This window comes from Peromyscus maniculatus, chromosome 4 (genome assembly GCF_049852395.1).
Source record: "Peromyscus maniculatus bairdii isolate BWxNUB_F1_BW_parent chromosome 4, HU_Pman_BW_mat_3.1, whole genome shotgun sequence".
NCBI lineage: Eukaryota > Metazoa > Chordata > Mammalia > Rodentia > Cricetidae > Peromyscus > Peromyscus maniculatus.
In genome coordinates, this window is record NC_134855.1 from 145382524 (window position 1) to 145395649 (window position 13126).

Genomic DNA, 13126 nt, shown 5'->3' on the forward strand with positions numbered 1-13126 from the left:
GTGCTTAACCGTATTCTAAATACTTATCTTTCTTCCCACAGGTAAGTTTTGCTCTTACACCCTATCAAAGAAAATTCCTTTTGCAGTAGATGGAGATAATCAGGGAAACCCGCTGTCTTAGTCAGGGCTACAGTTGCTGTGATGAAACACCGTGACCAAAGCAACTTGGGGAGAAAAAGGGTTATTTGGCTTATACTTCCACATTACTGATCATCACTGGAGGAAGTCAGGACAAGAACTCAAACAGGGCAAGAACCTGGAGGCAGGAGCTGATGCAGAGGCCATGGAGAAGTGCTGATTACTGGCTTGCTCAGTCTGCTTTCTTATAGAACCCAGGACCACCAGCCCAGGATTGGCAATGCCCATAATGGACTGGGCCCTCCCACAGCAAACAGTAATTAAAAAAATGCCCTACAGGTTTGCCTGCAGCCTGATTTTATGGAGGCATTTTCTTAACCGAGGATCCCTCCTTTCTGATGATTCTAGCTTGTGTCAAGTTGACATAAAACTGGACAGCACACCCACAATTGGTAAAGTGCAGACAACAACAAGACCATGGGGTGTCCAGCCCCAGTTGATACATCTATCTATAACATGACCCTACAACTAAGGCTCAGACCATGGAAGAGGCGAAAGATTGTAAGAGCCACAGGATGAGGGGATCTGATGTGAGATAGTGCCTTCTCTCTATGAGAGTTGCATCCATTAAATTGCAATAACGTGGTCCCCTAAACAATACCCACATAATGACAACACCAGATGATTTGCCAGCATGGATGGGAAAAAATCACACAAGGCTCCAAACCTAGATGAAGAACTACAGGCAACTAATGGCTGGCTGAGAGGGGGAAATCAGCCCCTTTACAGGTTACACAATCTCAACCAGTCATCCCTCAACACTAAATGGGAACACACACAAGAGGAGGGGAGGGAATGTGAATGCACACGAATATATAACATTCTGTAAGTGGAGCTCAGGGACAACTTATGGGAGTCAGTTCTTTCCTTTCACCACGTAGGTCCTTTGAACCCATCTCAAGGTACCATGGTTGGCAGCAAGCTCCTTTATCTGCCCAGCCATCTTGACAACCCTGTCTATGATTTTGTTGAAAGTTTAACCACTTTTCCTTATGTGCTTAGATTGATTCTACTGTGTAAACAACTTAGACTGAAATTCCTTTGCTTGCTTGCTTTTTTACAGAGCCTCCCACACCCATTGCCCCCCCAGAACTGCTGGCAGTGGGAGCCACCTACCTGTGGATTAAGCCAAATGCCAACTCCATTATTGGGGATGGCCCCATCATTCTGAAGGAAGTAGAGTACCGCACTACCACAGGCACCTGGGCCGAGACCCACATCGTGGATTCTCCCAACTACAAGCTCTGGCATCTCGACCCTGATGTGGAGTATGAGATCCGGGTGCTGCTCACACGACCAGGCGAGGGGGGCACAGGACCACCAGGGCCTCCTCTCACCACCAGGACCAAGTGTGCTGGTAAGGATGTCCCTCTAAATGCTCTGCTATTCTTCTGACTGGCCCCCCTTTTGGGCACAGGTTTCTCTGGTGTAAATGTGCTGCCTTTGAAGGAAAGATAGTTAAGGGCTTGCTCAGTCTTGAGAGAAACTCTTGGTTCTAGATTTGATTCTAGAACCTTCTGTCTTTAGTTGTGTCATGGAGACACTCATGGTGTTGACAGTATTTCTGATGGTACATTGGATCCATCATTGTGGGGAATCCTGGTGCCATTTGCATGTCTCTGAGGGGTTTTGGTTCTGTGTCTCCAAGGGATCCTGCCTCTGATTGTATCCTTCAAAATCCTCATGTCAACTACACCCCTGCAGACTTCTGGTTCTAATTGTATATCTAATATGCATAGTTTGTTTGGTCTGTGACCCCTGGATCTGGTCATTGCCCTGGTGGTTTCTGGTTCTAGCTTTGTCTCTGAGGGGATCCTCACTCATACCAGTTACGTCCTTATAGCTTCCTGGCTCTGACAGTGTCTTAGAATTGATTCTGAAACTGCCATGGTCCCTCAGAACTTCCCGACTTCATATCCTCTGAGGGCTCCTGGCTTCTAGCTAAAGAGTCTGTCTTAGGACAGCCCTTCTGGGGGCCTCTGGATTCTACTTTAACTGTGGGTTTCTGGCTCCAGCTGTTTCCCTGATGTTACTGCTTATGTGCTGCTGATGTGGGTGTGATTGGGAAGATTCTCTGGATATGACTATATCCTTGAGGCCTCTTGGCTTTGCCTGTTGTTTAAGACTGGATCTCTGAATGGAACCTATGAGATTGAAAGAGACTGGTGTTCATTTTTCTAAAACTCACATTATCTCCTTATCACCCCTAAATACTATTCCCTGTAAGTACTTCTCTTCCATGTATGCATGGAGGGAGAGTGGCTCAGCATTTTCTAACTTTATCCAGGCTCACTGAATTGACCAGTAGTACAGGATTTGCACTCAGGTTTTCTGGCTCCAGAGCCCTGGATTTTTGGTTACACTATGATGATTAGAGAGGCGTATGCCCTTGGCATAACATACTGAGTTCAGGGCTGCTGTACTGCTGTGATGTCTGGCTTAGTGAAGCATCCAGCATGGACTTCTGAGGGAAAAAGAAGCAAAAGTGCTTCTGAGGTGGGAGTGAAGAATCTGTAAGTACACCAACGTGGGACACAGCAGAGGATGTTGCATCAGGCCTATTATAATTTGACAGTTGTGCCCCTAAATTCGTTGCCCCTTGATGTACTATGCTATAAAAAGCACAGGTCTTAGGAGGAAAAGTAGGGGTAGAGGCACTCCTCACTTCCTTAGTAACACATGGAGAGAGAGAGAGAGAGAGAGAGAGAGAGAGAGAGAGAGAGAGAGAGAGAGAGAGAGAGAGAGAGAACTAGCTAATGAGCACAGGACACAACTTTAGACATCAAGTAGATCAGAAAGCACAAAACACTAGAATTCAGAAAGCAGACACCTCCTGAAAAGCTCAGTATTTTCTTTTACAAACAGAGGTTGGGGTTTGCAGCCTGTGAGTTCCTGGGAGGCGAGAAGAAACCATTTGAAAGAGCTGGAAAGGAACCACCAGGGGGAAGTGGGTGTGTCTTACAACAGTGGTGACCTGCAGGAGGCATCCAGTGCTGGAGGTGTGTGTGAGGGGGTGCACGTGTGATGTCTGCGTGGCTTGGCATGTTTACATTTTTCTTCTGTGAGCACAATTACCTATAAGTTGATGTAGCATTTGCTCTGCGCATACATTTCTCCCTCATAGATCAATTGTTTGGGACAAACTTGACTTTTCAGTTGCTCATGAACCAGTTTAAGTGTTATAGCAGAGTTGACAGCAGCCACTCTGAAGTGTCTCAGTAGTACTCCTGACAGCGTAGAAGCCAAGGATCACTAATATTTCTATGGCTCAGACTTACTCCTTTGAAAATTATTGAACCACTATGATGAACAGAGAGTCCATTTTCCCAATGATTTTTCTAAACAGGTCTTTGGTAAAATTCCTCATTGAAACCTGATTATGAAGCTGGCTGCTTTCAAAGGACAGAAGGATATGTTATTAAGCCAGGTAATTCCTTACCTCAGCTCTGCAATGCAATAGTCATTCATAAAAATAATTGATTTGAACCTGTTGATAAGGCTTCTCTTTTTCCACAAGGTAAATGTAAGGGCTTTGAGGGGCTTTGATCTTTGGAAATGATATTCAAAGCACTTTCAAAGCCCCTACGGACTTATTTGCTCATGATCATATAATGCACTTAGAAATTCAATCGCAAGATGATCATCTCAATAAAAATTTATAACCTATTGCAAACAGTTGCCACGGCTGTATAATGGATTTTACATGTGACAGACACGATGGTCTGACTATCACTGTAAAAATTATGAGTTGAAATGTTGTTTGCAGTATTATATTTCCAGAATTGTTGGTGTTTAAGTAAGTTAGACTTACATCTCAAATAACCTACATCCTACAAAATGTGTCATAAAGAAAATAACCTTTTTTCCATTGCCACTCATGGTAGAATGTTCTTTGCTTCATAATTAATTTTTAAGAGAATCTAGGGCTGATATCCATTTGTAGATGCTCTTTATTACCATTGGTATTCGGAGTTTTCTCCCCTTTCCCTGTTCTATTATTAATCACACTGGAAATGTACTCATTATTTTGCAAAAGAGAAAATGAGAGAGTGCAGAGTGTGGAAAGTATAATTTCTGCCCAGAGGAATTTACAGACTGGGTAAAGATTCAAGAAACAGAAAAAGGAGTAAGATATAAACATGAAGTTTGGGTGTTGAAATAGTATGCTTTATGGAGCAAGAACAGGGTCGGCAAGCAGTGTCCTTAGGCACAGCTAGAGCAGCATTTGTCAGTGTAGGATTCCTGGACCAGAGACATCAGTATTGCTGGAGATTGGGCGCTTTTGTTTACCCCAATTCTTATGCTGAAACATGGGTCTCCATGTGATGGTATAGGAGATGGAGCCTTTGGACCACCTACATCATAGGTAGATTTACACCATTGTGAAAGAGACCCCAGGGTTTTCTCTTGCTTATTTACCATGCGAAGCAATAGTGAGAAGATGGGTTTATGCCAGCAAACCCGCCTTTACCAGGACTGTAAAAAATAAATTTTTATTATGTATAAATAACCCCATCTATGGTATTATGTCACAGCAACCCAAAAGAATTCAGTTTCATGTAAACCCAGACCTAGTCTCTCCTCATCCAGTGAATCAGAAAGTACAAGAGGATGGCCTAGCAATCAGAAGTCCTGGCTCACATGGCTGCACATGCAAACAGAAACATCTGTGGCACATTGGCTTGACCCCTGTGAATAGACCCACTGACTGTGTGACTTGAGGACTTGAGCTCGGAGAGGTAGACTGAGACTCAGATAATTGGATCAAGACTATATATACACTACCAGGTTGATCTCGGTCCTCGGGGGAGGCTTTGCCTTGGAGGAGGTGGGAAGGGGGGAGGGGGGAAAGGGAGAGGGGGGAGAGGGGGGAGAACAAGGGAATCCGTGGCTGATATGTAGAACTGAATTGTATTGTAAAATAAAATTAAATTAAAAAAAGACTATACAGCATATAAGTGCCTAGAGCTAATCTTTTTCTGACTCAAAGGGGTTACTAGCCACTGCTCTAAAGGAGTTTCCAGTCCTGGGTTGGGGTTGGGTTCCTCTGCTCACAAGTGTCCTCTCAAGTATGGGATGGGGAAGTAACTATGGAGACAAGCTATAAATGAATGGCTGCATTTGTCCTTTATATTGAACACTTACCCATTCTCTTCTGTGAGCCAAACTCTGTTCTAGTGGTGGAAGTGGCTGGCTTTGAAAGGACAGGACAGGCAGGGCTAGAAGTTTGGCAGTGGTTAAGTTACAAGCTAAGCTCTCAAAAGAAACCAGGGCATCTAAGTTAGTGAGGGCAGGTGGGGGTGTATACTTGTTCTCCCAGGTCTGACCAGCTAGATCCTTGACGTAGTAGAAGCTGAGTCTGACACTTGAGGATGGAGATATTAAGAATTTGGCTATAGAGTGTCCAGGACCAACAGACAGGAGTTCAGAGTACATGCACTTAGATAGTTTTACCATAGACAGATTCACTGGGAATCTTTAAATTTGGTGATAGGAGAGAAGGTTCTAAGGTGACACCTAGAGTTTGTGGTATAGCTAAATGAGATATGAGAGGGAGAATCATATTCTGAGATGGGAAATTATGAAGATGGTTAAAGGAGTGAATATGATGTGTTTAAGAGAAGATGAATAACTTTGTCCATGAGAACTTCCCCAACTTCACCTGGACATTAGGGTCGGGGGCCTTCATAGCACTGATAAAAATCATGCTATCCTCTTAAAATGCGTCATTCATTTTTAATTCATCATTTTGTTTCTTTCCCTCATTTTAATCATTTATCATCCTTTCTGAGATAAAGGCCTAGGGGCAAAGACAATGATGTATATCAAAGTGTTTTTGAAAAGCTCAAAATACTCTTCAGACTCCTGTAATAAAACACATTACTATCTGTTGATGGTTCTGTTGTGGATGTTATTATTGTGAGCCATTAACAGGCAGACAAAAAGGCTGGCCTGTCCACCTTTCAGGAACAGCACACATCTAGAAAGTTATAGTCTCTTGTTGTTCAAGATCTCATGGGGAATCCCATTTCAGAACATAATGCTCACAGTGTCGTCTGCATTCTGGGCAGCTTTCTTATCAAGAACAGTGAGTGTTTTCTTCTAGCACAGTGGTTCTCAGCCTGTGAGTCACAACCCCTTTGGGAGCCACACATCAGATATCCTGCATATCAGGTGTTTACATTACGATTCATAACAGTCACAAAATTAAACAGCAACAATATATTTTATGGTCGAGGGTCACCACAACGTGTGGAACTACATTAAAGCATTGCAGCATTAGGAAGGTTGAGAACATTGCTCTAGCATATCTCAGACAGACCTCCAGGTAGAAACAGGAGTTTAGGGATGCTGTACAACTGCAGCTCACCTTGAGCCTTGCCCCTAAAGGGAGGGCCACAGTGTCCACACAGACCACTTCCCTGCTGAAGCACCTGAGCTGTTATTGTTTTCTCTACCCAGTGTTAACTTCATTGTCATAGAACTCAGATTGAGGTCACACACAGGAAAAATCCTTTAGGTTCCAAGTGCAGACAGACATTGTGGGATACATCTGTAGTCCCCAGCACACTGGTAGCTATAGCAAGGAAGTCATGGGTTAAAGGCCAGCCTGGGCTATGTAGTAATACCTTACAACAAAAGAAAAAAGTGTTTCTAGGAGGCAGGCTACTGCATAATTATTTGGAGTTTGTCAAGAACCCTGAAGGAAATGACACTGAGGAAGGTTACTACGGTCATTAACTAGGGAAAGCAAGAGGCACCATAATGACCCAGCCTGGCTCTGTAGTTCTTCCGTGGGTACCAGTTCCAACAGCCTCAGCACCAGCCTGTTGGTTTCTGGAAAGAATCATCTAACACTACACAAAAGACTGTGCCACACTGTCCCCCCAGATCTGCTTCCACACAACACCCACATATCAGCCTTGGTTTTGCTTTCTATAAGCATTTCTCTTCATCTCAAATCAGCATGTTAGCAATCTAAAGTTATGTCTCTTCCCCCCTTGAAACCTCTGCTTCTCCATTCTCAAATTTCAGCTTGAACCAGACCCTCAGGCAGCTCTCTTCATATCCCTGTTATAGATTCACCAGTCCACACAGTACGCTGAGTGATTGCCGGTTCCTGTAAATCAAAGACCCACTACCTGAGAGCCCACTTCATTGTGGTCCAGCAAAGTTCCAGTCCCATAAGTGGAAACTCACTTTGCATGGTCAGGGATGCCCGCTCTGCTGCTGATATGAAGGGCTCTTTTTCTATTCTCTTCACCTGAGGGCTGATTGCACGTTATATTTTATTTACATATTTATGGGTTTCTACTTGAAATGATATGTGTCTAGTTCTCTCTTTTCTCCAGAGGGATAAAAAGCAGGAATTCAAATTGCTAAGCTCAATGAAGGGAAAGTAATCATTAGAATTTAGGGGAAAAGATATGGGCCTTTGATTCAAAGAGAATTTGGTTTTTATTTCAAGCAGGACATTTGCTAGCTGGATGACCAGGGATGAACTACTTCACTTCTCTGTGCCTCCATTTCTTTTCTTCAATTTAAGGGAGACTATACCACATCATTTTCCCTTGGAGCTTCAGTAAGGTATGTGCCTAGCAGAGAACTCAGAGCCCAGAGAGCCTTGCTGAACATAATTAATTTAGAATGGACTCTCAGGCCTGGGAAGGAGGCGTGTTAAAACATGGACTCGTTTTCTACCTTGGGCATTATGGACCCTATCATAAGAGCATTTCTCTAATGCTGTGGTTAGCACAGAAGTTCTGATGTCTGCGGGAAGGATGGGATGCTTGTGGGTGTGCAAGTGTCCTGGGTCCCTGATGAGTAGCTGTGATGGCACGTGATGATGGGGGTGGAGTGCAGAGGATTTTTTTTTTCTGGTTCTGTCCAGAGTCGCAGGTAAGATAGAGACACATGACATTTAGACCCCCTTTCTCTTCTAGAAGATCAAGAAACACAAGAATGAGGCCTTGCAAGTCGAGAAAACAAAACAAACAAACAAAAACAAAGCAAAACAGGGAGGGAGAGGAGAGGGAGGAGAGTCCTGAACACCTACAGATAGCTTTTTCAAGGATCTTTTTTCTCAAAGAGAACAGTAGGGCCAGCATAGAAGGGTCTTTCATTCTGGAGAGCAATTTTGCCTCAGAACAGAGTGAGAGAGAAAGACAAAAGAAATACTTAAAGGTCTTCAAAAATCGGGCAGTATCATCTCACTAGCCCCTTGGGACCTTTTCTTCACTACTTTAAGCTTTGCTGAACCATCTGTAATGCGATGGTGTGTGTTTGGCAGGGAGCAGATGTAGCATAATTTGGCTCAGGGCTTTGAGCTGCCTTCTGAGTAGGTGTTATTATGAATACAAGCTCATCGACACTGCTGCCCTGCTCTATAGTCTAGGTGAAATGATCCATAAATCTTAAGGAAACATGGTAAGATTAGCCAATAAAATATCCAATCCCCATCCCAATCAGAATGAAATAATGCAATCAATAGATTCTAAAGATCAGTAGCAAGAACTTCATACATGCCACACCATGCTTGAAGGGACATTGCTGCTGATACAGCACAAGCTCAGGCCTGGAGGCAACTGCAGAAGATGGACTAGGACCACTGTCTGCCTGGAAAGAGGGGAGTACAGGCCACCTTGCCCTCTCTATTTTCTCTAGTGTTCCCTTCTTCCCTAGGTGTATAGAACCATGGAGGTAAAGCTCAAAGAAGGGAGGTGTCTACTCTTATTTCCGTCATTCCTACATCCTCCATGAGAACCACAAAGTGTCTTCTCAAGGGCCTAAGTGTTCCATCTCCTCTTCTTGTAGACCCCTCTCCTCTTCCATCATACAAAGCATGAATAAGGGGCTGCCTCAGAGCCTTCCTCCCTTGATTTACAGAAGCAGAGGCATAAAGTAAAGCCTTTTCTCGTAAAATCCATACTTCACAACCTCAGAGAGTTTCTTTCCCCAACCCCCACTACGTATTATATGAAATGAGTGAGGTGTTGGGAGGGTCTAGATGGGTACCTCTGTGCAGCCTCTGGAAAGGATGATTGGTGGAGCTTTGTTCTTCTCTGTAGAATGTCACCTAGTTTAACTGCTTATTATTGGTCATGAGGCTTAAGTCAAATTCCAAAGCAACCACAGAAGCATCGTTCCACATTTTCCCACACTTAGATATCCCTGCCACCCCATGCTTTCCAGGGACTTGGGGCTCCCTAGAAGCTGAAGCACAAGGGTAAGGTGGCCAATGTTGCCCCAGTCTCTCTCAATCTTGAAGGTTCAGATTTGAGCAAAAAGTGAGCCACAGAAAACCATTAATGGTAATGAGAGCTAATACTGTTTCGTTATCAAGATCATTCAATAAAAATAGCCCTGAAATACATTAAAATTAGGGTCATTCATTCCTGAAGCTGTAAAAGCTTAAGATAATAAATATAGCAAATGGATGATTATTCTAAGGCAAATAGTGGCTGTCAATATGAATATCCACTGCCTGCAACTTGTGTAGCATGAATCTGGCATTAGATACCTTCTAATTCTTGTCACTGCCTTTAGGGTGGTGTAGTGGGTAGCTGTTGCAGCTTTGACCTAGAAGGACTATCCCCACTGAGGCTTCAGTAACTGTCACACCTACAAGGCAGGGCCAAGACAGGAGCCCTTAAGACCCAAGATCCGGTTGTGCTGGCTCTCTTGGTTCCTGGATCCTGGACACTGGAAGTAGATTGAGCAGAGTTTTCCAGAGAACACAGCTGGACCCTTTTTCTGGACCCTTGTAACCTATCCCTTTACTTGTAAGTCACCCCACAAAATAAACCTCCCTTTTAACTACGTGGAGTTGCCTTAATACAACAACCAATAGGGTGGGCATAATTTTCTCCAGTGACTGTGAGACAGATGACATGATCAAGGCTACATTCCTGCCCAAGTGACCCAGCCAGGGATTGTGCCTTTAGTGTGTAGCTATGTCTTAGTTTCTTTTCTGTTGCTTTGCTAAAACACCTGATAAAAGGCCAGCTAAGTGGCTCAGTCAGTTAAAGATTCTTGTGCCAAGCCTCACCACCTGAATCCATTCCCTGGAACACATATGGTGGAAAGAGAAAAAAGTAACTCCCACAAGCTGCCCTCTGACTTGTGGACCTGTGCACACACACAGAAAATTAATAAATGAAATTGGAAACCCTTTATTTTATTTTATTTGTTTTCTTGTTTTTTCGAGACAGGGTTTCTCCATGTAATTTTGGTACCTGTCCTGGATCTTGCTCTGTAGACCAGTCTGGTCTCAAACTCACAGAGATTCGCCTGGCTCTGCCTCCCAAGTGCTGGGATGAAAGGCATGCGCCACTGCCACCTGGCTAGAAACACTTTTATTTGGGGGGGGGAGCGGGTTTGATAGAAACACTTTTTAAGAGGCAACTTAAGGAAAGAAGGGTTTGCTCTGGCTCCCAGGTCAAGGACACAGCCCACCATGGTGGAGGAGTCAAGGGGACAGGAGAGTGAGCAACTGCTCATATCACGTGTGTAGTCAGGAACAGAGAGCAGTGAGTACCTGCTGTTGCCCAATCCCCTTGGATTTGCTCCAGTCAGTGATGGGAATGGTCCAGCCCATGATTAATATGGTCTTCACACATCAATTATTACAGGGTCATCCAGGTCCCCATCTCCCAAGTGAGTCTAGATCCTGTCTAATTGACAACTAAAACCAACACTCAGGAGCTCCAAAGCTCATTCTCTGTTATGATTCCCAGAATTCAGTGTGATTAGCAAATCATTAATACACCATGACCAAGAAGGGCTTCTCCCAGTATATGGGGAGAGACATTCTTGAGCATCAGAAAAAATATTGATGTAATGTTCCCTTCTATTGGTCAGAGAATAAAACCATATGATCCTCTCAGGAGAGGCTGGGAAGTAATTTGAAAGAAATTCACCCTTCATTACTGATCAGAATCCTTAGTGAGCCAGCAATGGGAAGGTGCTTTCATATTTCAAGCAGAAAATGTTCTTATAGTCTCAAAACCCAAGAGACTAAAGCAAACTTAAAAGAGAGAGAGAGAGAAAAATTCTAGTAGAAGTAAAAACTCATTTCAGTCTTGTGGTTGGACACCAAGTAAATAAATAAAAATCAATAGTTACATGCCAGTAATAACTGTTACAAATGTATAATGAAATACATCATATTTCCAAACACAATTAAAATATAAATGCTTAGGAGTAAAGTAAGAAAGGCTCAGAATCTATATGAAAATACACACACTTACAGAGTTTTATTGAGGATGATAAAACAGGACTGGAATAAATGGACCCATATATCATGCTGCTGGATTAGCAAATTTAGTACTGTGAAGATATCATTGTTCCCAAATTAATTTATAGGTTTAATATAATTGTGATCAAACTCCTAATGTGATTCTTTTTGGAACTTAACAAAGCGATTTAGAAAATTGATCTGAAAAAATAGCCAGGGGGAGTAATCCAGACCACTTAGAAAAAGTGGCAGGAGGAGGGGATTTCTCTGTGAGATATCAACATTCATAATCACTATTATAATTAAAGCCCTGAAGAATATAAGCTATGGAGAAATGGGATTTAGAGATTTATCTGAATGTGTAAGTTCTTAATAAAGTGCACATGATTAATAAGTAGTATATAGTATAAATAATTGGGAAAATAGAATTTTTGTATATACCATGATATACTAAATAAATTATGGCTAGATTAGGCACTTAAAAATATAGATAAAAAATAAGTAGAAGAAAATATGTTCTTTTATTAGGCAGGAGTCTCGGGTTCTTAAAAGTGAGCAGATCCATCATCTGGAACTAGAAAAAATCATCCTGAGTGAGGTAACCCAAACCCAGAATGACAGTCATGGTATGTACTCACTCATAAGTGGATTCTAGATATAAAATAAAGAACAATCAGACCACAACCCATAGAACCATGGAGGCTATATATATAGCCAGGAGGTCCCGGCGATGACTGTGGCTTATAATAAATTTCGGTTTTACTCAATTATTGAAAAAAATAGCCAAATGAATGGAAACACATGAACTATGAACCAAAGGCTGAGGGGCACCCAGCTGGATCAGGCCCTCTGAATAGGTGTGACAGTTGATTGGCTTGATCAGTTTGGGAGGCAACTAGGCAGTGTGATCAATTCCTGTGCTCATTGCATGAGTTGGCTGTTTGAAACCTGGAGCTTATGCAGGGACACTTGGCTCAGGCTGGGAGGAAGGGACTGGATCTGCCTGGGCTGAGTCTACCAGGTTGATCGCAGTCCTCGGGGGAGGATTTGCCCTGGAGGAGATAGGAATGGGGGGTGGACTGGAGGTAAAGAGAGGGGGGTGGGAGGGGGTAGAATAGGGGAACCCATGGCTGATATGTAGAACTGAATGGTATTGTAAAATAAAATAAATAAAATTTAAAAAAAAAAAAGAGTGAGCAGATCCATCATCAAGGTTGTGTTTGGAAAGTTCACTCCTCAGAAAGAAAAGGGAGAAGGGAAGCATATGGTGGGTATTGACCATACTTAAAAATCCAATGGTTTACCTGGCTGCAGGAAAAGCTGCAATAGAACCAGAACAAAGGGTAAATACCCCTATAGAAAGAGTGCTGCAATCACTGACATCTAATTGTATCGATAGATAAAAAGCTGAACGGCATAAACAGGTAAATGCAATGAAAATGTGAATGAGGTGGGGATTGAAAATGGCTTAATAGGTAAAATGTCTGTCATGCAAGCATGAGGTCCTGAGTCTAGATTCCTAGCACCCATGCAAAGGCCTGGAGTGTTGGTGCACATCTGTAATACCAGTGCTGGGTAGGCTGGAGACAGACTCCTAAAGCTTGGTGAGCCAGCTTAGTGGAATCAATTACCATCTAGTTCAGTGAGTCACTGTCTCAAAAAGTAAGGTAAGGAGCAATTGAAAGAGACATGCTATGTAAACCACTGGCACACACACACACACACACACACACACACACACACACACACTCA

General features: G+C 43.0%; 1 protein-coding gene across 8 annotated transcripts in view; it reads left to right on the forward strand.

Annotated features, from left to right (window-relative positions):
- Positions 1-13126, forward strand: part of Ptprt (protein tyrosine phosphatase receptor type T) — a 1096883-nt gene that overhangs the window by 496551 nt on the left and 587206 nt on the right. For 7 of the 8 annotated variants that reach the window (XM_042276726.2, XM_042276732.2, XM_042276733.2 and 4 more), the window contains exon 7: positions 1202-1495. In XM_042276726.2, the coding sequence (XP_042132660.1) occupies positions 1202-1495 (294 nt within the window). Of the gene's footprint in view, positions 1-1201; positions 1496-3484; positions 3594-13126 lie in introns of those variants that run through there. The other variant, XM_076571223.1, reaches the window with a different exon arrangement.